Source organism: Nothobranchius furzeri, chromosome 1 (genome assembly GCF_043380555.1).
Source record: "Nothobranchius furzeri strain GRZ-AD chromosome 1, NfurGRZ-RIMD1, whole genome shotgun sequence".
In the NCBI taxonomy this organism is placed as follows: Eukaryota; Metazoa; Chordata; class Actinopteri; order Cyprinodontiformes; family Nothobranchiidae; genus Nothobranchius; species Nothobranchius furzeri.
In genome coordinates, this window is record NC_091741.1 from 110,950,325 (window position 1) to 110,977,188 (window position 26,864).

Genomic DNA, 26,864 nt, shown 5'->3' on the forward strand with positions numbered 1-26,864 from the left:
TTACAACTCTGCTCTCAGCTCCATTTATGTATTTTGTGTTAGTGACTGCAGAGATGGCAGCCGTGAACCGCCCATGGGGCTTCAATTCAGCTCTTCAGGGACCTTTGGTCGACAGCGCGGAGGGTTGGTCCATCTTACAATCTATGGTTTCACCTCAACTTGTGTTACATTCCTGTTTCTAGCTGTGATTTACGTCAGTGTACCGAATTGTGTTTTTCTTTTGCACAACAGAAGACCCTCCACCCATTCATCCATCTCTAAACTTTATTGATATAAAATATCTGGATCTAGCTATCTAAATGAGAATGTTCACTGAAACACATCAGCTCGCCTGCTCCCATGACACCTCCTGATTTCCCAGGGAAAAGAACAATTCAATTTAATTACTCTTATTGAACATCAGTCTTCGTGTAAAGTAGGCTGAGATTTAATAACCAGGCTGAATTACGAAGACATGAGTTAAAAATGCAAATTGATGACAGTAATTCTAACGCTTTCTCCAGTAGCCTCTCAGTCATCTAGCCTTTAGTTTTTTGTCACGCCACACCTAATAATACTCATTAATTTCATTATCTGAAGCTTTTTCATGCGTCTTTTTAATAATGTACCCATTAGATGCAGCGAAGTGTTGGGTGACTAAAGACACCCAGCAGTTCTCATGAACATCGAGTTCAGACAGGCATCTGTACTGTAGCGCTGCAGGGGAAGCACTCCTGTTCAGTCAGGGACGATGAGGATAGCACCAAACAGAAGACAGACAGCGGATGATTGCAAAGAGAATGAATCCTGACACACAAAAGGAAAAAGGGTGAGAAGGCACTGTGAGATGGGAGGTAATCTGTTTCAGACTCCAGGTGAGAACAGGAAACCCCAAAGACTGAGGAGTGAAACCGACTAATGATGTGAACAGTGGCTGCAAGAATATCAGACCAGCTCTGTGTTTCTGTGGCTTTACCGCCATCCCAAACGCCCAACTCAGTCTTTTCATTTACTAGATATATTACGGCCGTCATTAATCAGTTCCTCCAGGACTCGCGGTTCTAACCCGACCAAGAATCAGAACAAATGAAATGAACTCCATTGTTGAGCCAGTCAGGGGCTACAGTTTGTTATGAATTCATCACTTGAAATTCATTTTCTTCTAATTTTTTCTTTTTGATGAGTTCAGATAATAATTGGAACATTGCACTGGAAGCAGTTTTTTTTTATCTTAAATTTGTCCTACCAGCTCGCCACACTTGGAGGTCCCCCCAAAAAATAACCTGACCACTTATCTTGGAAACCTTGTGTCTAAGGTTATTATCCCCTTTCTCCAGCCTCATGCAGCAACAAGGAGGACAGTGGAAGGAGCGAAAGGCTGGAGTGTTCTAGGAGGTAAGCTGCATATGTATGGAACTAGGATTGGGACAATATTACATTTAAGTTGTACCAAGCTTTGTAACCTGTAACATGTTTTATAACTATAACTTTTGTCTTGTTGCATGTATCTTCCAGTTTGTAACTTCTAATTCTTATTTTGTGACATGTAACTTTCTTTTTGTGACACGTAACATGAAAATTTCATTTTATAACTTGCAGGAAACAATCAATGCACAAGTTTCAAGTCACAACTCTCAAAACACAAATCTCAGTCTACAGTTACACAACTCAAGTCTACAAGTACAAAACATTTTGTCCCAATTCTAGCTTCCTTCCCAAAGAACCAATGACAGGCTTTGTCTGACCAGCCAATCATGACTCTTGGATTCCTGTCCAAGACAATTCCTTTTGGAAGCAAGCTAGAATTGGGACAAAATGTTTTGTACTTGTAGACTTGAGTTTTGTAATTGTTGATGTGATTTGAAACTTGTACATTGATTTTTTTTCTGCAAGTTACTAAATAAAAGTTTCATGTTACGTACCAAAGTTACAAGTTACAAAACTTGGTACAAGTTAAATGTAATATTGTCCCAATCCTAGTTCCATACGTACAGCAGCACAATGTGTGAAGTAGAATTATGATTAACCAACACCTCGTTAAAGGTGAAGGCACGGCTCTGTATTTCTCCAGCCATGCACAGCCGACAGCAGGTGGATGTCTATGAGAGGCAGGAATGTTTACAGGTTCTTGTGTGGCGCTCCTAGTGGGAGGCTTTATCATTGCAGCCTGGTCTCGAAGACGTGGGTTGCATTGTCCCTTCAGTATTTTTAAAGGTGTGGAACACAGAAAATCCACATTTAATGATTATTTCTGATTATAATCAGTCACGTAGAGTTTTTCACGCATGCTGAACATGAAAATAGTCTCCTACACTCATCTCAGGGCTGCCAACTCTAGAGACCGCTGCAAATGTATTGTTTAAACTAGTGAACCACATCTTTAACCAGCTCAGAGGGCTAGTGGTGGAGTGTCCACCGTGGGACTGGGAGATCGGGGTTCGATTCCCGGTCGGGTCATACCAAAGACTTTTTAAAAATGGGACCCAATGCCTCCCTGATTGACACTCAGCTTTAAGGGGTTGGACTGGGGGGCTAAACCACCAAATAGTTCATGAGCACAGCCACAGCTGGAGCTCACCACTCCCCTCCATAGGAATGGGTCAAACGCAGAGAGGAATTTCACCAGTGTGGGATGATGACTGTGGGACTTTAAATTTTAAAATGCTCTTCCCACTTCTGTATTTATGGCCAAAAGCAACACCTCTTGATCATGAATGTACATCTCTAGCTGGCCAACCGAGCTAAAACACATTGTTTTACAATTATTATTCTCACGCTTTTATATATATATACATCCCCTTCTGCATGACGCCTCATCCTTCCAAGCTCAGGTCATCGACCAGAGGCGGAGGAGCTTGAGGGTTCTAGCAGTCTGATTTTAGACAGCCGAATAACCACAGTGTACTGATGTAGCCAAATCACCTCAAAATACTCCATCTTAGTCTGAATTTAACAAAATGTTAATTGAACGTGTGACAGAAAACAACCTTGAAGCTGAAGGAGGAAACAGATGTTTGCATCTGATAACCAGCAGTTCCTTGTGCCTGAATACTAGCATTTAAGAGGGAAGCTAGGGCATACTGCAGTCTGGACCGATGTTTATGTTCAGCTACGTGTTCTGAGTTTTAGAGAAGCGCCGCTGACAGGCAGAGTCTGTCGGACTTCAGACACCAAACCAGATGGTTCTGACACAAACCGCCACTGGATTTTTGTTTGCAAACACTCCCAGGATTGAGAAGTGAAACCTTCCTTTGTGAATCACACTGAAGGAGAAAGCATCTAGGTGTAATCGCACCCCGCCGCAGTGTGCAATGATGATGAGCCAGAGTGTGAAAATTCCCGTCAGTCCTTTGTGCAAAGGTTTTATTTGATGGTGACACACTTGTTTTTTTTTTTTGACTGCTCATAAATGTCCTGCTGTTGTGGCCTCAAACTAAAATTCTGCTTTGTGATGCACACAGAGAAAAGTGACCCCAATTTTACCTAGGACACACACACACACACACACACACACACACACACACACACACACACACACACACACACACACACAACACTCCACACACACACACACACACACACACACACACACACACACACACACACACACACACACACACACACACAAGCAAAGTTGATGATTTTAATCACCATAACATGCTGGGAACACAAACACACCCTCAGGGTGCTAATCAATTACTGCAGCTCTCATATTCTCTCTCTCTCTCTCTCTCTCTCTCACACACACACACACACACACACACACACACACACACACACACACACACACACACACACACACACACACACACAAGCAAAGTTGATGATTTTAATCACCATAACATGCTGGGAACACAAACACACCCTCAGGGTGCTAATCAATTACTGCAGCTCTCATATTCTCTCTCTCTCTCTCTCTCTCTCTCACACACACACACACACACACACACACACACACACACACACACACACACACACACACACACACACACACACACAAGCACACACTCACGCAATCAAGCCAAACCAATTTCCCTCCATTACTCTTTTTCATGGCCGATTCTAAATTGCGTGTGTGCGTGTGTGTGTGTGTGTGTGTGTGTGTGTGTGTGTGTGTGTGTGTGTGTGTGTGTGTGTGTGTGTGTGTGTGTGTGTGTGTGTGTGTGTGTGTGTTCTTCATCATGAGAGTGACACATGTCAGCGCCTCCTGTCTCCTCCCCTTCAGCTCCATCCATCACAGGAAGTTAGGCGATGACACCAGACTTGAAGCATTTCCATATCAAAATAAAAGCGTGTTTACCCAGGCTGTGGGCGGCGGCTGGAGCTTAGAAAAGGTCCGATTAGGGATGAGCTCAGACCAGAACAAAACCAATGGTGTTTCCTCTAACATCATTACTCAGCATTGTGGTTGTGTGCTGATGGGGCGTCAATTATAATAAAACCAAGGTCTATCGTACTCATTCGCTAATTGATTGGCTAACAAGGTGGCGGCCATTAGAATGTCTTTTAATAACTCATCATCACACTGATAGCTGTAATAAAGAAGTGAAAAGGTTTTAAAGGTTGCGTTTCTGAGAGCTGGCAAGGATACTGTCTGCCCTTCTGTGTCATAGTGTTATTTAATGTTAATTCATATTTTATTCATGTTTTCTCTTTGTTTTATTTGAGGATTTGTCTGGAGAATAGTGATGTTTTAGAGAAAGTGTCCAAGAGGCAACAACAGAACTGGAGGTAGCAGAGCTCAAGATGCTGAGGTTCTCTTTAGGAGTGACGAGGATGGACAGGATCGGGAATGAGGACGTCAGAGGGACGGCTCATGTTAGATGTTCTGGAGATAGTCAAGAGAGGACTGACTGAGATGGTTTGAGAAGGATGGTTGGATAATAAGGTTGGAGCCACCAGGCTGGAGGTGGAGAGCAAGAAGAACAGATTTATGGATGGTTGGTGTGAGGGCGGAGGAGATAGGAATAGAGACAGACTGTGGAGACTCCTGATACAAAAAATCTAAAGAGGAAGAAGATATCATGATGTGTTGTAGGTGACTTCTGACTGTGTTTGTATCTTGTGACGTCTGATAGCTGCGGTGTATCCCCCCACCCCACCCCCTTCATCCTAGTAGCATTGAGAGCTGGTGCCTATCTCCAGCGGTCAACGGGCAATCAGGCGGGGTACACCCTGGACAGAGAGCCAGTCCATCACAGGGCAACACAGAGACACACAGGACAAACAATCATGCACACACACACCTAAGGACAATTTAGACAGACCAATCAACCTAACAGTCATGTTTTTGGACGGTGGGAGGAAGCCGGAGTACCCGGAGAGAACCCACGCATGCACAGGGAGAACATGCAAACTCCATGCAGAAAGATCCCAGGCCGGGAAGCAAACCCCAGACCTTCTTGCTGCAAGGCAACAGCTCTAACCACTGCGCCGCCCTTTCTGCAAGTTACATGTGATGTACCAAACGTTACATGCTACAAAACGAAAGTTAGTTACAAAACATGTTACAGGTTACAAAGCTTGGTACAAGTTACATGTAAAATTGTCCCGATCCTAGTTCCATGAGGTGGACTGGAGCCACCTCTGCAGCAATGTGGACGCTGAACTGGTCTGTTGTGGTGAAGACGGGGTTCTCGATAGACCATGATCATGAATGGAGAGCTGAAGTGAGTTACCTCCGCAGGGTGGCTGGGCTCAGCTTTAGAGAAAGGGTGAGGAGCTGAGGTGAGGTGAGGTGGTTCAGGCATTCGCCTCTGGGGTAGATTTTTTCAGTATGTCCCTCCAGGAGATACCCTAGAGCAAACCCAGAACAAAACCTCTCTAGGCTAACCTGGGAACAACTTAGGGTCTCGCTGCAGGAGGTGATGGAGAGGCTGAGGAGAGGATGTTCTGGTCCTCCTCACACGACAAAGCAACCTATTAAAAAGTGATTCTAGGTTCATCTTAGGAGCTTTAGCTAGTTTTGAAATCTTCTGACTTCTGCTGGTTTTCTTTCTTCAACATCTGCACCATCTTATTTAGGGACATTGTCTCATCTTTGCTTAAAACTCATTTACTGTAACAGGTGGACCTTGTCTTTTTGGAAAATAATACACGATCCATTGAAAAGGTCGTCAGAAATAACGGAAAAGGCTCACTAGATCAAGAACTCTTTAGTTAGTCTCATTCAAAGCAGCAGCTAGAATCATCTAGAAAACGGCTTTAACCGAGTCCCATCTCATACCCAACGCACAGACTGATCATGGTCATCTGAATTTTCAAGCTTTCATCCAAATGTCTAGAACTCCGATACTTTAAGCGTCTTTAATTGGGTGATATTTGGGAACATCGCTTCTGAAAACAGGAGCATGACATTTTCTTATATGTTGTAATATGTTACTGTTCAGTAACATTTTACATGTTAGTGGGAGAAATTGATATTTGTCCAGTATTTCATGGGACCTCCATGCCCCTGTGCTCCAAGATAAGTTTCTGATGTTTTTAGTTTAGATTTGAGTTAAAAAAAGAAACCTAGACCAACCGTAGGCTCAGCAAAAGATTTAGCTATGCAGGTCGGTTTAGCCATGCTCCATTGTAGCCTCCGCAGGTCTACCATTGGGCCGAACATTTTTAGGTCTAACCAATCACAGCTTCTGCTTGAAGAGAGATGTTGAATAGCCTTAGGCCCAGAGCTGCAAGGGCATTAAACTACAAAGATGGCTTCGGCTCAGGAAAAACGCTGTTTAAAGAAATGATCAGATATTGTTACTTAGAGCATCTTTCTGGAGTATTTCTCTTACCCGATGACACCATCTAGTGGCTGACTTGCATATCACACAAAAAGTCTGTTCATCTGTTTTATTAAGATGGTGACTTTACATTTCTTGTTTATAAATGTGCTTCTGTGGCCGACAAACAGCTAAAACACACATTTTTACAAGTATTATTCTCATATCATGTTGTGTTCTCACATATCTATATTTTAGAGACTCTCTTGTCCGTGAAAAGTTCATCAACTGTGCATCGGCCGAGGTACTCCTTAAATTTGAAGCATGTAAGCGCTATTGGTTACTTTTGGTCGGCGCTCAGTTTCCTATTGCACGGAGCATGCGGGGCAGGAGGCGTGCTCAGCAAAACAAAACAAAAGAAAGACGTATTGCTTACATTACATCACAGCACATAAGATAGTCACTTTTACGGATTTCTGAAAAAGCATACATAATTTCTGAAAGGGGAAAACTCTGGAAAGCTACTTTAGGACATTAATTTAGAAAAATCCTTTATGTGCCTTTTTTGTCTGTGTATGGTGGATTGCCCTGTTGACAGATGTCTGTAGCAATGAATATGGCACATTGTTTGTTGCTCTGATTGGTCCTAGTGATGTCAGGTTGTGTGTGGAGATAGTTTGAAGGACAACCATAGATTCCGGCCAATGATGGAGCTCAAATGGATGTGGTCAGACTATATATTTACATATACTGGATGGCTTGCAATGCCGTGAAAATGCAGCATTTGTGAATAATGTCTTTTTTTCTGAAAGTCACACAGCTGTAGAGTCATGATAAAAGCCTATTTTCAGTTGTTGTCAGTCCTGAAGTCTCAGCTGCAGAGCGGTGCAGATCTGTCTTCACAGTGGTCCTGTGTTGTGTCCTCTAGGTATGCCTCTCAGCTTGGACTGCAAGGCCTTCTTTGGCTACAGCGGAGAGAACAGGAGGCCCATCATCTACTGGATGAAAGGAGAGAAGTTTGTTGAAGAACTTGCTGGACACATAAAAGAAAGTGAGGTCAGGTGAGTGACTCTGCAGGTATTTTACTTATTGCATTTACGATAATGAACCACATGATGATTCCAAAGTTCCAAACTGGAGCTGTTTGGGAAGATGCTGATGACAGAGCTGCAGCCCTCACGTTTACAGGTCTTTGTTTCTACTGAAGTCTGAAAACGCTTGGCTAAAAGCTTCCCGCCTCACTCTGTCTGCGACTAATTTTCGTTTCTGTTGATTTATGACTCGACTAGCGTTTTCTGACAGGGTTCTTCTCAACTTGCCCAAAAAATTATGAATCCTAATAATAAAGATTAATTGAATTCATTCTCTCCCCTGTTGGGACCAATTACACCGGTCTCTATTGGGAAAAGACTGGTTGTCTGCGGGGCATCAAATATCATTAGAACAACCTGCATGATCATCATGGCAACCACTGGAACATTAATGTCACAGTCTCACACAAACCCAGTGAGTTCGAGGAGACTGCTGATGTCTAAAGATGTCTTTGTCCCCTCAACTTTCTGTCCTTCACGTTATTAACTAAGTCTGTCTCTCTTTTATTTGTTTACTTTTTCATATGTTTGTTTTTTTCCATACAAAAAGGGTCAGAGTACACCGTTATTTTGAGGTGTTTTTATACTTTGCCTGTCATGTTCTGTGTCCCTCTGGTCCCCAGCCCCCTCCTGTTCTCACTCCAGGTTCTCCTCCTGTGTCTCATTGTTCCCCAGCTCTCTCTAGGCTTCCCTCATGTTTCCTCCTAGTCACTCCCTGGTAGTTCCTATTTTATTTTGTGTTATTCCCCCTCATCCCTCTAGTTATTAGTTGTCTATATTTGCCCTTAGTCTTTAGGTTTAGTTATTCAGTGTTTTAAAGGTTTTGTTTATTTTCCCTCCTGCTCAGTTCTTTTCCCCATTTAGTTTATTTATGCCACCTGTCTTCCCTCTAGAATTCGCTCCTCACACCTGTCACCTGTTCCTCTGATATCCTCCCTCTCTGTTTAAAAGCCCTATCTCTCAGTGTTTGTTGGTTCATTGTTTGTTGTCAGCATGTTTTGTTCCCCCGTGTAAAACCTGAGACTCCTGCACGTTTAATGTCTCATGAACTTGTTCATGTTTTCCTGATACCTGGCTTGTCTTCCTGTCCATCGTTTTTGGATAAACTCCCATTTTCAACTACTCCCGCCTCATGTCGTCTGGTGCTCTGCATATTGGGTCCTACTCCTCCTCCTCTGAACCTGACATTGTCGTTTATTAAAACGATTTTGATTTAAAATTTTTGGCCAAAAAATATGAAATCTCAAAAAGTACAAAACAGAAATTTCTTTGTATGAGTCTCGGAAGGAATGAACTGTTTCACCAGCTGTGAGCTAACAAACAGTTTTACCATAGTCTAAAGAACAGTTCTGTGTGTGTAACACACACACACACACACACACACACACACACACACACACACACACACACACACACACAAACAACAAGGCATCCTGTGGGTTTACTGCAGCCCACGTTTATAAACAAAAAGTTATTTTGTCACTGCCACTCTGAGTTTCATAGCTGTTGTCGTAAACAATATAAGAAGATAAATACATTGGTGTTAGCACTCTTGGGTGTTAGTGGTAGCGATCACTTACTACATTTGTTATAATAAACCTCAGCCGGTGTCGGTACAGGATCTGCTCGGGTGCAAGATCGGCTCGGGGTCCGTCGACTGCCGATGATGTCTAAGTAGTTGATTGGCTGAACAGGAACCTTACGGAATTACGTAATCACGTTACGTTGGTCCAGGCAAATCTTTCTATTGGAAAGATGGACAACTTTTACAAAGAAATCCATCATTACCTCTTTGAAAATACACTTTTAGCATAGAGCTGCATGTATATTAGGGCTGAACGATTAACTGCATGTGCAATTAAATTGCGATGTGACAAAAGGAGATTTTCTAATCTCAAAGGCTGCAATTTGGCAGCGAGTGGTTAGCGCAATGCTAATATACATGGAAAAACCCATAGGAATGCTAATGCTAAAATCGCCGATTACATTATTACAAATTATGAATTACAAACGTGCCAAACCATTACATTTGGAGTCTTATAGAAAGTAAAAATACCATCAATCAAATAAGTACAGACAGGTATTTTAGTAAAGCCAGGAGATTTTCTAATCTCAAAGGCTGCAATTTGGCAGCGAGTGGTTAGCGCAATGCTAATATACATGGAAAAACCCATAGGAATGCTAATGCTAAAATCGCCGATTACATTATTACAAATTATGAAGTACAAACGTGCCAAACCATTACATTTGGAGTCTTATAGAAAGTAAAAATACCATCAATCAAATAAGAACAGACAGGTATTTTAGTAAAGCCAGGAGATTTTCTAATCTCAAAGGCTGCAATTTGGCAGCGAGTGGTTAGCGCAATGCTAATATACATGGAAAAACCCATAGGAATGCTAATGCTAAAATCGCCGATTACATTATTACAAATTATGAAGTACAAACGTGCCAAACCATTACATTTGGAGTCTTATAGAAAGTAAAAATACCATCAATCAAATAAGAACAGACAGGTATTTTAGTAAAGCCAGGAGATTTTCTAATCTCAAAGGCTGCAATTTGGCAGCGAGTGGTTAGCGCAATGCTAATATACATGGAAAAACCCATAGGAATGCTAATGCTAAAATCGCCGATTACATTATTACAAATTATGAATTACAAACGTTCCAAATGATTACATTTGGAGTCTTATAGAAAGTAAAAATACCATCAATCAAATAAGTACAGACAGGTATTTTAGTAAAGCCAGGAGATTTTCTAATCTCAAAGGCTGCAATTTGGCAGCGAGTGGTTAGCGCAATGCTAATATACATGGAAAAACCCATAGGAATGCTAATGCTAAAATCGCCGATTACATTATTACAAATTATGAAGTACAAACGTGCCAAACCATTACATTTGGAGTCTTATAGAAAGTAAAAATACCATCAATCAAATAAGAACAGACAGGTATTTTAGTAAAGCCAGGAGATTTTCTAATCTCAAAGGCTGCAATTTGGCAGCGAGTGGTTAGCGCAATGCTAATATACATGGAAAAACCCATAGGAATGCTAATGCTAAAATCGCCGATTACATTATTACAAATTATGAATTACAAACGTTCCAAATGATTACATTTGGAGTCTTATAGAAAGTAAAAATACCATCAATCAAATAAGTACAGACAGGTATTTTAGTAAAGCCAGGAGATTTTCTAATCTCAAAGGCTGCAATTTGGCAGCGAGTGGTTAGCGCAATGCTAATATACATGGAAAAACCCATAGGAATGCTAATGCTAATATCGCCGATTACATTGCAATTTATGAATTACAAACGTGCCAAATGATTACATTTGGAGTCTAATAGAAAGTAAAAATACCATCAATCAAATAAGTACAGACAGGTTTTTTAGTAAAGCCAGAAAACTTTTAACTCCAGAGTTTTGGCTAGCAGCTACAGTCTATGACAAAACGTCAAAAACTCTAAACACAAAATACTTAAATAAACGGGACACACTTCTTTCCTGCAAATACAATTTCACAGGTGTTGCTAATACCTATGATTCTTCAAGGGATGTGCTCAAAGAGGAGTTCAACATTATGAATAAGATATAGTGTTTTATTTTACAAATACCATTATAAACACAAACTTACGTCTTAAGAAACATTATTTTAATAACGAAAGTGCTAAATTCTTTCCAACAGTATAGATGTGTAGTGTATTTTGTCCGAGTCGGTTTGCCGTACTTTGACGTCATCGGCAGTCGAAGGACCCCGAGCCGATCTTGCACCCGAGCAGATCTTGTACCGACACCGGCATTAGTTAGTGTAGTTGTTTCTCATCTTGCTGTTAGCTTGCTATTATAGTCCTGAATGAGTCATTAAAAGAGGTCAAACACCACGACTGACTCATTATTCATTTCACACACACATTTCACTGTTTTATTGAGTGGTTGGTCACTGAAAGTGTGGCTTGAGATATTTTCAGAGCTGGCTATTGGCTTCTAATTCACCATTAGCATTGTTAGCGCAACGTTAGCCTTTAGCCTGCTTCAATTGATAATTGAACAAAATAAAACATGTTGGCTTCATGGGGTATAACAAATAATTTCTTGGTCACTCCTGTTTACCGGCTCCAGTTCTTTAAACAACTCTGGAGCGTTTTGCTGGTGTTAATTACAAATGCTAACACTGCAGCGTTAGCTCGGCGCATACTTGGCAACCTCACAGGCTCACAGATTGTAAACAGTAAATATGGTCCTCTTTAGGTTTTTTTAAAGGAAAACAACTGACAACCCCCCAGCCGGCTGACGATGAAATCTGTTTCTGTATGGCCTTCCTTCCTTCATGACTGTTTTGTGATTATTTCACTTCACTTATTTCAGTTTAGCTCAGTGGCCTGGTGGTAGAGTGTCCGCCCTGAGACTGGGAGATCAGGGTTCGATTCCTGGTCGGGTCATACCAAAGACTTTGATAAAATGGGACCCAATGCCTCCCTGCTTGACACTCAGCATTAAGGGGTTGGATTGGGGGGTTAAACCACCAAATGGTTCCCGAGCGCCGCTGTGTCTGCAGCTCACCGCTCCCCCAGGGATGGGTCAAATGCGGAGAACAAATTTCGCACACACACATCAGTGTGTGTGACAACTAATGGGACTTAAACTGTAACTTTATACATTGCTCCTTTAAGGCTACAACTTGTAAATGTACTTGTACACATTCTAACATCTGGCTACCTCTGGAGCTGGTTTGGTTTCTATGGAGGATCACAGTGCAGAGAGACAGTTTATGTACACAGACTACTGGGTCTGTTTTACTATGGCACAGATGTCTAACCCTAACCCTAACAATCATTTTTATACTCTATTTATGAACACTCGTTTAATTGTGGGGATTTATGAACACCAGCTTGTAGAAATAAAATCATTAATGATGCATGTTTCAAACAATGTTTTTGAATTCAATTATAAAGTAAGCACCATGCTGAGGTCTTACCATGTAGATGAAGATATTACCAACTTTAAGGAAATCCTGATTTTCCAAAAAGATATATTTCCAAAGCACAAGTACTTTAAATGATATCAAAATGTTTAGCTAGGCACTCATTTTCAATACTTTCTCCATTTTCTGGACAAATTAACTTACATATCAAAATAGTGAGTTCAAACATGAGAAAGGTTTATAATTTATTCATGACTGTTCTTTTTTGATCAAATGCGAGCTAGAATGAAAGACCTTCCTTCGGTTGCTCTTTAAATTTAAGAAGTACCAGAGCCTGAGAACAACGAGTACCCCACATTGGACCAGACTGAGGTCATACAACTTTCTTGGTCTTCTTTTGTACTGTTTGAAGTGTGGTTAAAGTGGACTTTATAAAGGTTTAAAATGTCTGAGATCGTAGTGAAGCTATCGGAAAGTTCAGACTGGATTTCTCTTACAAAGGATTCTGATTCTGTTCAGCACAAGAATCCTGAAATCTAAAAGTCACTTGCAGAGAGCCGCTTTTGTCAAAACCAGCTCCCTGTGTTGACTTAAAATTTTACGGCTTCTCACTACGTGCATGCTCTACCCCAGCTCCAGGTTTCAAAAAATAAAAATTCAACAGAATGATTCATTTAATTTGCCTCCATAAGGCTCTGGGATTAATAAAGTATCTTTGAATTTGAATTGAATTGAAGTAGACTTAGACCTGCTGAAACTGGGCTGGCTTTATTACTACCATACCATCCTAAAGCAGTGTTTCAGTCACACATCAAAATATTTCATTGATGCCAAGTTTAATATGAGTACATCAGTCATGTTTAAACAGGAAAACTCATAAGCATTAGGCTGTTACAGCTTGGGTTTTATTTTTATGAATCGTTGAGATTTTTCAAACAGACAGAACAAACAACACAAGGCTCAGTTTTTCTGGGATTGTTGCGTTTCTGACCTTAGGATAACGAGCCTTATGTGAGATGGCTCACCATGATTTCATTGCAACATTGCACAGTTTAAACTATTTTCCCGCCATTGGATTGAAACCTTTACAAGTTAAACATTCATCTCGTTTGTCACATTATGCCAGCCCAAACGGCTGTTAACAGCTGTCAGCACGGTGGTGGGGGCTGATGGTTTGGGCTCACACCAGTCACCGAGTCCACCGTGGACTCTTCTGTACACCAAAATCTTCTAGGCTGTTGTGTGTTTTGGACACATCTGAATCCTCGTAGAACCTGATTAAGACCAGATCAGATACAGTAAAAGAGTGAGGACTTTCTTTTCTACCATGACTAATATCAGCTCAACCTGGCAAGAGATATCCCGTTCCTCCACCCTTCTCCACAGTGGGGTCAGAGGTCCGCTACAGTAGTTGACAGTAGCTGTGACAGGGAAAGCTGACTGCGTCTCTGGGACTACATCTGAAGTTTTACACCTTCATATTGTACTTCTAATCCAGTCACTGGTCTCTGACAGCCTCCAGGAAACCACGGTGTAGATAATGACAGAATCAATGCGCATTAATCAGACTGTTCAAACTTGAACTTGGAATTTCACATGATGTTAAATTAATGTTAGGCTGATGAGTCTACACCCTTCAGTCGGACCATCTCTGGCATATCTCAGATTTAATAATCACAGTGCTACAGACAAACTCCCGCTGTGGCGCATAATAATCTGCCGGCCGTAAGGCTCTTAAGGTCCTCCTGCTGAAACTCTGGACCTGGACGGTCTCTTATGTTTGAACAGTGTCTATTTCCACCCCGTGGGCTCCATCAGACTCACATTTCTCAACTCTTTTCAACATGTAAGAGAAGTGCTGACATTTGTACTTCATTATGAGCAGCGAAAGCTGAGAAAACATCAAGCTGTGAATTTGCATGGAAGGCAAGAGTTTGAAACTTTTCTCCACTCTGCACCTTCAAGGCTCTTCATTTATAAGCAAGTCAACACAAGATCTAAATAATTAAATTATTTTGAGTGGGAATAAAATGCTAAAAGCACACTCTGAATTGTAAATAAGAACAGTATCATAGCTTAACTGCTGTCCAGCTACTTAGAATTTCTACAACTCAGCATTTCATAAATCATGGATCCTTCATTCTCAGTGAATTTATCATTTCAGCATTTCTGCTTAGTTTGATTTGTGTTTTTAGTTTAAGGGAAATGCAAACATGTCAGTGGTGCTGAGAAGATTTTTCACCTGATTTATATTCAAATAACTTTTATTTCACTTTCTTTTTCTGAGATGTTTTTTTGCGTTTAGGGTCAATTTAAAGTTTCTTTAGATGTTATAACTTTTGTAAAACTTCAATTTAATGCAAAGAACATGTTTTAGACAACTTTGTGCAACTATAGTCACAAAAATCAAATGTATTCCCTGTTTCTGCTGGTGTGCCCCAGGGCTCCGTCCTGGGGCCCTTTCTTTTCATCATTTATTGTTTTTCCGCTAGGTTATATTTTTTGGAAACACAGCCTCCATATTCATTGCTATGCAGATGACACCCAGCTCTACCTCTCTTCCAAACCCTCATTCCCACTTCCACCTTCCTCTGTGCCCCCCTGTCTACAAGAAATTCACTCCTGGTTCACTTCCAAATCACCCCCATCCTTCTACAAATGTAGTGGCTTCCCATCCAACAATCAATCAAGTACAAAATTCTTCTCATCACATTCAAAGCTCTTCATAACCTGGTTCCATCTTATACATCTGCTCTTGTTCACATTGCCACTCATGTTCACTCACTTTGTTCCTCTCCTGCTCCTCAACTTTCAGCTTGCCCCACTCCCCTTGTTACCATGTGGAGGAACGCATTCAGCATTTGGTTCAGTACATAACTTGGTTTTAATGCCACGAATTGGTTTATGTTTGGTGAAACAGCACAATATCCAACACAATATTTTCAGATAACATAAATATGCTTACATGGTTCAAATTTAATTAATTTAATTTAATACTTTGGCTGATGCAGAATTGATGAACTTTTCACAGACAAGTAAGTCTTTAAAATCTAAATATATGAAAACGCAACATTACATGAGAAATACACTTGTAAAACAACGTGTTTTAGCTCTGTTTGTCAGCTACAGAAGCACATTTATGAACTAGAAACGTGATGTCCCCATCTTAAAAAAACGGTTCCAGAGAATATTGTGTGATATGCTTGTTAGCCACTAGATGGTGCCATTGGATACAAGAAATACTCCGAAAAGAAACTTTAAGTGAAACATTAAGAGTTCCAGTTTGTAGCCTTATTCTAGAAATATTAATTCATCCAAATTGTCTTCTGAAATGACAGACCTGTTGGCAGTTATAGTTAGGGTCTCACAAGGGATAAAGGTAGCTAGCTTGTATGGCAGGTCCCATATTTTGTTTTAACTTTTGTTTAGCACTGTTGCTAAACAGACAGTTGTCAGGTGACAGGGTAAGAGTGAGAATGAATCTGACTTGATCGTCCAATTCTACAGCTGCTCACTTTCAGTCCTCAAAGGACTTAGGGTCTGGTACAGACACCAGACTACATCGACTGGGTAGGAGGGGTCCTTGGAAGGATGCAGTTTGATGTTTGAATGAAGGTCGGGCGATGCAACAATCAGGGTCTCTGTCTTGTTGGCATTAAAAACAAGGAAGTTGCTGGAGAGCCAGTTACTGATCTGGTTCAGTCACTGATCAAAGGTGGCCAGTTTGTCAAACTGGTGGGGCTTGAAGGACATGTACAGCTGAATGTCATCAACATAGAAGTGATAGAAGAGGTCCAGGAAAGACTGGGCAATGGTGGCTGAAGGAAAGATATGAAAGGAGAATAATAGAGGCCCCAGAACTGAGCCTTGTGGGACCCCACAGGTTAGTGGAGTAGTGTCCGAGGTTTCTGACTTCACAGGGTAAGTTCTGTTTGAAAGATAAGACGAGAGCCAGTTAAAACACAACCAGAGATTATTCATCACCATCATCTTGCAGATTTGATGTTTTTATTATGAAAACATAAATATTAGGAGGGTTTAGATGTTTGAAGTTCTGAAAGTGTGTCTAACTTATTTGCTCTTGAACACTTAGATAAGACTCCTAAGTGAAAAGTAGTGTATTTTTACACAGAGAATTACAAACAGAAGTACATGAAATTACAACACAAGCCTCCTCTCAGCCTGTCAGGGTTGGACTGCTTCAGTTATCCTGGGGGTATAGGCTTTGTGTTTTGTAGCTGGTGGGTTTTCACTGCTGCAGGTCACAGTAGAGTCAAACCAGCACAAATCGTACCAAGGAGGAAACGAGTGTCGATTCTGCACTGGCTGTTCTCATTATTTGCAAATTCTTTCTTTCTGCTGGTTTAGTTGGCCCAATTACAAGAAATGTGATCCACAACTCTGCCAAACTCATCCATCCTAAACTTCTCACTCTTGCTTTTTATTTAGATTTATTTATTTGCATTTTTTCATTTTAGATGCTCTTTTGGGTTGTTTATTTATTAACATGTCTTTAGATCAGTTTTTACCAGGCATATTTGAGATAATCTTGTGATTTTTTTAATGTTTTTATTTAATGGTCCTTTGTTTCCTTATCAAATATTAAATATATTGTTTAAAACCATCATTTTATTCAAATTTTTATCTAGCAAAGATCAACAACAAGAGTCATCTCATGGCACTTTATTCCAACTGAACCTACTTGTCAGTGCATTGAATAGGAGCAGATAACATAAGTTTTTCTTCTCTCTGTCCCCTTTTTCATTTAGGCTTGTAGTCTTTTTTTTTGTATTTTTATTTTAATGTCAATAAATGAAAAATGAAATAAAGAAGAAAAAAAATAATTCAGTTCATCATTCCAATTAGATGAAAGTTTCCTAAAGAAACCCAGCAGACTGCATCAAGCAGGGCTATTCCGTTCCAGGCCTGGAGGTCCAGCATCCAGCACATTTTAGTTTTAACGCTGCTTCATCACACCTGATTTCAATCAGCAGGGGATTAGCAGGCATCTGCAGAGCCTGATGAGCTGCTGCACAGGTGATTCAACCACTGATTCTAGTGTGTTGGAGCAGAGAAACCACTAAAACATGCTGGATATTTGCCCTCGAGGCCTGGAATTAAATAGGGAATATTAAACAGTCCTGCTTTACAGCAATCCCCATACTAAGAAAGCATGTAGTGACAGTGGAGAGGAAAACCCATCATGCCTGAAACATCACTGCTGAAAGAAAGGTTACATTGAAACAGATTTAATTCTCAGCGGTTGGGATCTTGTCAGTTTTTCTCCTTATAAAAAGGCTTAAAGTGACAGTGTGTATTACCCTGGCGATAGGGGGCAGTACATACCTAAATCATTGCAAGCCAGCATGATCTTTGTGTTCAAGTAAGACCTTACCAACAGATGGCCATTAGGGTCAAAAATCCTTGGGAGTGCAGCCTCCAGCAAAATGATAAGCACGTCATATTCCCTTTCATCACTTGCAATGAGTGAAGAGGTAAATTTGTAAAATAATAATGTTTATTAATGCTGAACGTTTGTTGCAAATCAGTAAATGCATTTTGTCGTTACGGGCTGCCGTAGAGGGAAACATGGCATCTAATATGGTGTCCCCCAGAGTCTTAGACCCGCTCCCATGTATTTTAGACACGAGTTTTATACTTATATGTTATGAAACCGCCAATATTTTTCAACAACTGGGTATCTTTTAATTCATTTACAACAGCATTTCAATGGATATTTCCAGACATTACTGGTTCAAAACTACACATTTTCACTTTACGAGGGACACAGACTTTGTTTACTGTGAGTCCGCAGGGTTACTGAGCTAACGCTGCAGAGCCGGCATTTTACAACGCATGTATCCAGCATAACACAGCAGTGTTTTGTAAAGAACCAAAGCCAGTAAACAGGAGCAACCCAGAAGTTATTTCTTGTACCCCTAAGAAGCCACAGCATCTTTTTGTTTTACTCTTATATCAGGTAACAAAGGCTAGAGGCCAACGCAGAGCTAACATTGTTGACGGTGAATTACACGCAAATAGTTTGCTGTAAAAATATCTTACAAACAACTTAATATTACCATGAAATGTGTTTATCTACGTATGAACCAATCACCTCTTTCCACCAGATGTGAAAGCATCACAAAGCGGTTACAGAATATGCTTCGCAGCAATTCACCACCATTATAGTGGACGGGTTTCTTTCCACCAGCCGTGAAGTGTCACATTTTGGACACCTCCCAGAAGCATAAGAACGGGTTACATACGTTGCTTACATTTCAAGTTAGTTTTTGACACGCTAAGCTTCCAGAAGACGTCAAACTCCGCAGTTCAGATCTGGCCAGACAGGAAGTCAAACACGAAAGCAGTGTAAAACATCCAGAAACAGATTTCCAGCTGCTTTAATAGTAAGAAATGTACATCATTTCCTGTGAAACCCCTGTAGCCAAGGTAGACAGAACAGAAAATAAACCACAGACCTTTATGGATAAATGCAGCCGTCTTTCTTTTTGCTCGTTTTTACATGAACTACGAAATCACACGTGGTGTTGCAATTTTGCTGTGATTTTGTGACCTCACGAGACCAGCTGGGTGGAACGCTTTTGCTGTTATCTCATGTCTGAAACACATCTATTACGTTACAAACATCTGGCGGAAAGGAGGGGTTACTGTGTTTTACCCGTCATCTAATCTTCTGATGCTGAGCTGTAACTGGCAACAGCCCTGAAACTCACAAACATGGAAACTCACAAACATGGAAACTCACAAACATGAGCAAGGGGATCATTTGTTTTGAAACATGGACTGCAGTACCCAAATTTGACCACAGGGTGTCATCCTTACCTAATGCACCTTTACAGTCAGACATATTTGCTTTTTTGACATTTCAGCACTGGGACCATGACCCACATTATCTCACACAGACATTGTCTTCACCTGACTTCTTCAATAAATATGGAATGTTTGTTTTTCATCTGTGTGATTAATATCTGTGTCTGTGTCCATCCAGGATCTTGAGGGAGCATTTAGGGGAGATGGAGGTGCAGCTGTCTTTGATGTTTGATGCTGTGGATGAAGCCGATCTGGCCAACTATACCTGTTATGTAGAAAACCACATAGGGAAGCGTAGCGGCAGTGCTATACTGCAGAAAAAAGGTACTTTTCTCCTCATATTTGCTGTTTTTCTATTAGAGCTACACATACTGCAAAAGAGTTTTCATTTTGCAAGTTCTGTTTCCATCCAACTATCTGCACCAGTGACTGAAATCTAGACAAAAACTACAACAGATGTCTATTGGAAAGATCCAATTTCAGTCTGTTCAACTCTCAACGTTCCCATTGGTTGATAGTCTCTTTGAACCCGCTTCCAGCTCCTGATGAAGCCGTAAAACCAGAGAGTAAGTCAACAGTAGAGATCAGGAGCTGAGTGTCACCAGACTGATCTGATACCAGTTGGAAAACCAAATGACATGAGCCCGGGTTTGGATCTAGTATGAATAAATCGTGTTTTTGACCCATTTATTTTTTATCCCTCTGGTTTTACACTAAATGATATAAACCCATGATACCAAATCCTGTCTATCTTGTGATGATGCTCTCAGTTTTGTTCCTTAATTTAGTCTCAAAAAGACAACAGAGGTGTCTCCCGGACCATCAGACCCAGATTTCCTTGAAAATGATCAGCAATGAGACACGTTCAGAAGCTTTGAAGCTTTCACAGAAATGAAGCTCCACTTTGTATTTATGTTTTACTATGACTCGCTAAACATAGAACACTGTCTGCTCCAGTTACCTGGGATGAATCCCAGCCATCTTAATGATTTTGTTAACAAGGAAACCTCCTCTGGCTCAGGAGCCAACACCACTTTTATGTCCTGATAAATATCTGTGGATGTGAACAGCTTTGAGACGATTAAGACTTTAAATGTGGTCTGCTGTCAACTAATCTGGGGGGAGAAAAAGCTTTTCCAAAGCTGAGTTTCAGTCATCAAAGGAAAAGATGCAAAGATGAGTGATCTCATAATAAACATAACATAATTAACAGTAGTTAATGCATATGCATGAGGGCACACCTCCTTTTGTAAAACATTTGCAGCAATATGACAAACAGAGAGAACGGACCTGTGTGAGTCAGAAGCCACGACCCAGACACAAAAAGAAACGTGAGCGCGCAGGAGGAGTAGATGGATCGCCACGGTTACCTCTAACATCCGAGGGGAAACGCTGAGGGGATGAAGACCTTGTAGAAGTCATGGGGCTGGCAGGAGGGGGAGGTAGCGGTGAAGATCTCTCTCTCTCTCTCTCTCTCTCTCTCTCTCTCTCTCTCTCTCTCTCTCTCTCTCTCTCTCTCTCTCTGGGTCAGGATGAGATTCATCAGGCTCTCATTAGTTTACAGCCTAATGTGTGTGTGTGTGTGTGTGTGTGTGCGTGTGTGCGTGCGTGCGTGCATGCGTGCGTGTGTGTGTGTGTGTGTGTGTGTGTGTGTGTGTGTGTGTGTGTGTGTGTTCAGAAGAGTCAGACTCATTCCTAAGAGCAAAGCTCTTGAAGCCTCAAAGAGGTTTTAAACATTTTAATCACCTGCTGCCCAAAAGAGGAAAGGTGGGCTACAGAGCTTTTGCCTGACTCCGTTAGCTAAAGAACTTTTCTTCTTCTGAAACAATTGTAATGAAACTTATAGAAACACTCAAGATCCAGGTAACTTTGCCGGTACCTGTAGGTAGATGAGTCTGTTGGGGTCTGACTGACTTCTGGGGCAAACTTTGGAAACAAACTATTTTAGAAAACAGTCACTTGATAGGAAGACCTCTTCACAAATTCCTAGACATCGTCGGATGACTGAGGATCCTCACCAGCAACTTTGTGGCCCACATGACAAAGAACTTGGCAATGATTTGTCAAAAGGGCCCAAACTGGAACCGTTTCATCAGTTGGGTCCAGGGGTGGAAGTAGGCCTACCTACAGGTTCTGGAATATTCTGTTTTACACCTTTCAGAGCATCGATAGGCCCTTATTGGAATGAACTATTAATGTTAGCACTATGGAGATGTAATTTGTTATGAAAGTTATTTCCTTGAGGCTTGTATTGGATGAAATCCCGTCTCCTTTCATGTGAATTCCACCCATTTCATGATGTAACTCTAGATCCCCAACGCAGAGAGAGAGGGGGCATTAGTGTTTACAGTCCAGGGAAGGAGCGGGACATGATGAAACCTGTTCCATCCAGCTCTTTGCAATGGCTTAGCAGACCAGTAAAGGAGCTGCAGCTGAGACAGGAGAGTCCAGCCAGGCAAGCCATCTTACAGATGTGAATGTATAGTCTAGCCACGATCCTTAGACAGAGCCCAGCCGTGGGCCGGGATGTACGGTTGTCTCTCCATGCTACTGAACAAGATTAGGAGCTGTCAGAGCAACAAATTGTATAATAATAATGTGACATAGGTCCGCCACACACTTTTGAAGAAGACACAATTACATCCTTTTTCTGAATAAAAGACTTAAGTACCTCTATCTGCTCTTGACTCAAAGAAAAGCCTAAACAGTCCAAAAGTGATCCCAAAGTTGCTGCCATCTTAATAATCCTGTCTGTTCTATACCCCGCATGATAATCTGTATGTTTTTACTTCCTCATTGCTCTAAATGATTCGCTAACTTTCTCAGCAGTGAGATGTTTAAGTCATGGTACACACATACACAAAAGGCAGAGTCGAGGTGTTAAGCCATTTAACTTAATCCAAATCCCAAAGAATGGAACGTTGCTCTTTTTCTTCTCCTCATCTGTATCTCCTCTGTGATTATTTTGCATTGAAAGGAACTGAGCAAGAGATAATGGCTTTAACCAGGATTTAGCTCATTGCTCCAGTAGCTTTAGTGGCTACAGCTAAAAGTCTCCTCAGCCAATATCTTACTCAACAGTTTAAGCTCCTCGGCACCTGCTGGTCTCTGTCTTTTTCTCTGTTTAAAGCTTGAAGTTGAATGAAGGGATTATTTGGTGAAATCTGCCGCCTGTGAGCAGATTTCTAAATGGATTTGTGTTGTTAGGCTCAGGAGACACCGGCGTTTGTGGATTTCGTAACCAGGAAGATGATTAAAAGAGAGATAATTTGAAGAAGGAGATCAAATATCAGTTCAGCAATTATGAAATAAAATGATTAAAGGGTAAAAATAATGGAAAAGACCAAGTTCACTGAAAACCTTTGCAATTAACTGAGTTTAACATGCAGGCTGAACGTGAAAACAATCTTCTATCCCTATTTCCTGCATTAGCCGCCGCTAGAAAATAGACGGTGAAACGCTGGCTTTAGAAAATCCTGACAGATCTGCTTCAAACTGGAAATTAATATTCATGGACTCACCCATCCTGAGTCGTGACGGGGAAGGCTGTTGTCCAGGACACAGCAGAGAACTTCTCAGCTTTAGAAGCTAACTGTTCGCATTAGCAAATCCACCACACAGCAGAGCTCCTCCAGGTTTGTGTTATTTGAGGAAATAAAACATCAACGCTGCAGAGCAAGCAGAGTCAGTGGTAGAGTCCTGTTGCTGTTAGCCAATCAGAGGAGAGATGTCCAAATATTTGACTCCAAATCCTGCTTTTTTCTACTCACCTCTCCGAGACTAAGCTTTAGTTCCTGAAACAGGAGCGCCAGAGCTTTTTCACACAGGAACTGACTCACATACTAGGGACCACTGCAAATGTATTGAAAAAATAAGATTTGAACATTAAAGGAGTGACTGACTTGCTTAATCAGTCAAAGACTGGTCGTTCATTCCAGTGGGAGTGTAGGAATGAACGACCTTAAAGCTGCCTACATCACATTCCATGTTGTCGTTCTTTTTTAAAACACAGAAACGGTTTTGTTACCTGTAATTGACGCTACAGTTTCGCCGACAGCTGCCGGCTTCTTCAGGCTGACGCCTACATCACAGCTGAGCTTCAGACAGCAGGTTTTGTAGTCCTATTTCCAGATATGTGGATTGGATAAAAGCAATGCAACTCTACCACTGACTCCAACATTGGTTTTATCTCCACAAATAACACAAGCCTGGAGGGACTTCTGCCGCGTGGTGGAGTTGCTGATACTAACGGTTAGCTTAAATTTGCTGAGACTGCTGATTTCCAGACGTACAAAACAAAAGTCACAGTTACAAAACATGTTACAACTTACAAAGCTTGGTACAAGTTGCATGTAATATTGTCCCAATCCTAGTTCCATATAGTGAAGGCTAAGGAGACATTTCAGCTGTAAGATTAAGGTGTAAAAAGATGAACTACAATATATTGTCCCAATCCTACTTCCATAGATTTGTTCCATTCTGTTAACACTCAGAGGTCAGATTTACTAAAGTAGAACACTCCTCTAATTGGGAATTTGGACTCTGAGGGGCAGCGATTCCTGTCCCAAACCTGGAAATCTAACATGGCCACTCCACTGAGACAAAAGATGCTTGTTACGGTAACACACACTTTATTTTCACTTAGTCAAACATTAATATGCACATTATGAATAAGGTGATATTAAAGCATATTCCAGCACAAACATCAAAATCTTATCAAATCTGACATTTGATGCTCATATTCTGGGCTGCTTTGACTTTTAGTCAAAATCAGTGATTTCCTGTCCACTCCACATGGAGGGAAAACCATCAGCACGCTTTAAAGCTTACTGACCATCTCCTGACCGATACTGGACACATGTTTAATGTTAAGGAGTCAAAATCAACTTCCTGCTTACTGATTTCAGACCTCAGCTTTCTATTGAATGGCAGAACTTATTAAAGTGCACAAAAGTTAGTGTTTTGGGATTTTCTCACCAAAGAACTGTGATTAAATTAACTCACTCCACAATCAGTGAGTTATCCTTTGAAGTGAATTGGAACTAGCATCCTGTGACTTCCACCTTTAGCTGAAGGTTCACTAACTGGGCCGACTGTTCCGGATCTTTCTGCCTGAAGCCTGGAAGCTAATGGGGTCAGGTTTGGGTGCCTGAACGTGACGCGACAGCCTGAACAAAGCAGGAGTTATCCGAAGTTAGCGCACATTATCAAAGCTTGATTTCATTGCACCGAGTGTGTGATTGAATTAGAATGTGCTCCCACTCTGCACTGACCCAAGGTAATGGGTTGCTGCTTCAGCACTGCACACACACACACACACACACACACACACACACACACACACACACACACCGTTTACTTATAGTGACTGACAGAGCAAAAAGAGCGGCCCTCAGCCACCGTGATGAGAGTCTGAGCAGACAGGGAAACTCAGGAAGGGAGTCGACCTGAAGGAGCTGACAGATTCCAGAGTGGGACAACGAGGTAAACTGGTGGGAATAAAGAAGAAATTTGTGGTCAAAACATTTATGGTTGTGTTGGAGGTTCTCATCCATCATGGCTGTGGTGGTGATCCCAGTGGGCCTGAAAACCAAACAGCTAGACCTCTTCACTGAAGAGGTTTTCCTTTCTCCTTTAAGGAGTTTTCTCAAATTCCAGAGTATGACCTACAAGGCATTCATTCCAACTAGAGACCACTGCAAATGTATTAAAAATATGAGTGACGTTGGTCTTTAAGGGAATAAAACTGACCCTGACTCTGAGAGACACTTAGCTGCTAATACGTTTCTCACGTCTCTGTGGGGAGTTTGGTTCCACTCATCTTTACAGGATTGGTATAATTCAGACACATCGGAGGGTTTTCAGCTGTTTAAGGTCAAAGGTCAGATGTTCTCCTTCAGGATGTTCTGTTAGAGAGCGGAAGTCATGGTTCCATCAGTCACAGTACATAGTTCCAGGTCCTGAAGCAGCAAAACAGCCCCAGACCATCCCACTACCACCACCATGTCTAGCTGTTGCTATGGTGATGTTCTAGTGACTCCAGAAGGAAGGTTCTAGATCGTTCATCGAACATTTTCACTGAATTGTTTGGAGATCGTCTAGATGCTGATTTGTTTGAATGTGAGATCTACCTTTGTGGCGATGCTGGGATCTCCCATGACTCCATGGCACCCTTCCATCATCTCTAACTGTTAAATCATGATCTCGATGACAAACAAGTGAGGTCTGTAGAGAGTTAGATGTTCTGTGTTCTTGAATTTCTTCAGAACAGGACATGAGGTGTTAGTAGTGAATTATCAATTCTACATGAGGAGGAAACAAAAGAGGTGAAACTAGCTGGATACTTGGAGGAAGTTCTGACTCTAGACTGCTCTTTCATGATGAAAGGACTTAAGATGAGGTAGGAGAAACACAAACCTCCTTCAGCAGAGATACAGATGGTTTCCACAAAGAAGAAATGGCAACTTTTCCTCTTGGCTGACGATGTGACAGATGGCACTTCGGGAAATTTAGCCCAATTTAGCCTCAGAACAGTAGATGTTTTTCTGCCAGGTTGATTTGGGAGGGACCGTTAAACACACCTCTAACGAAGCCCACACTGTGGGACGGAAACCGACGCAAGGCCAGAGACATGAAGGCAGCAGGCTGTCAGACTGCTGTTTAGTTGGGACGCCAGAGCAGGACATGTTTTTAATCCAGTTGAATTCTCTTTAATCTGATTCTTCTCATCACACACATACCACCCGCTACACCAGCAGCCCCTCCCCTGTTTGTCCCTAAAAATCAATCTTAAAACTCTCTCCACACCTTCTCCGTGCAGCAGTATCAGACAGAGCAGCAAGTGGCTCATTACTTATAGAAACCATCTAACTAGCTGGGGGAGGGGGGGTGTAAAGGGGGAGGACAGGGAGACAAGAGAAGAACCAGAGGCTTCTCCATCCGTCTCATTATTAGAGACGAAAATCCGACTTCTTTTGGACGGTGGAGCAAATATTTAGCAATTAGTCAGATTTACTGTTTTTCTTTCTCCGCTTTACTCTCCTGTAGTGCTTTCTGCTCTGTGAGGATGGAAGTAGAGCTAGAGAGACGCCTACTGGTCAAACATGGCAACTGCAGCTGGATGCCTTCATTCTGATGGTGTAACCCTCCCTACACTGTCAGGGCTCACACTCATAGAACGAGAGGAAATGAAGCCGCAGGTTTTAACAAGCAGAGAGCAAATTTAAATTAATCATCCAGAAAACCACGGAGAGGATTCATAAATCTACAAAGATTATGACATGATTAAAGCTTTAGTTACAGCATGGTGGCAGACTTCGATCCTCTTTTCA

At 41.4% G+C, this 26,864-nt stretch overlaps 1 protein-coding gene across 2 annotated transcripts in view; it reads left to right on the top strand.

Moving 5' to 3' along the window:
• il1rapl2 (interleukin 1 receptor accessory protein-like 2) overlaps nucleotides 1-26,864 on the top strand; it is a 713,182-nt gene that overhangs the window by 649,670 nt on the left and 36,648 nt on the right. For both annotated transcript variants that reach the window (XM_070553197.1, XM_070553198.1), the window contains exons 8-9: nucleotides 7,618-7,750; nucleotides 19,712-19,857. In XM_070553197.1, the coding sequence (XP_070409298.1) occupies nucleotides 7,618-7,750; nucleotides 19,712-19,857 (279 nt within the window). The remainder of the gene's footprint in view (nucleotides 1-7,617; nucleotides 7,751-19,711; nucleotides 19,858-26,864) is intronic.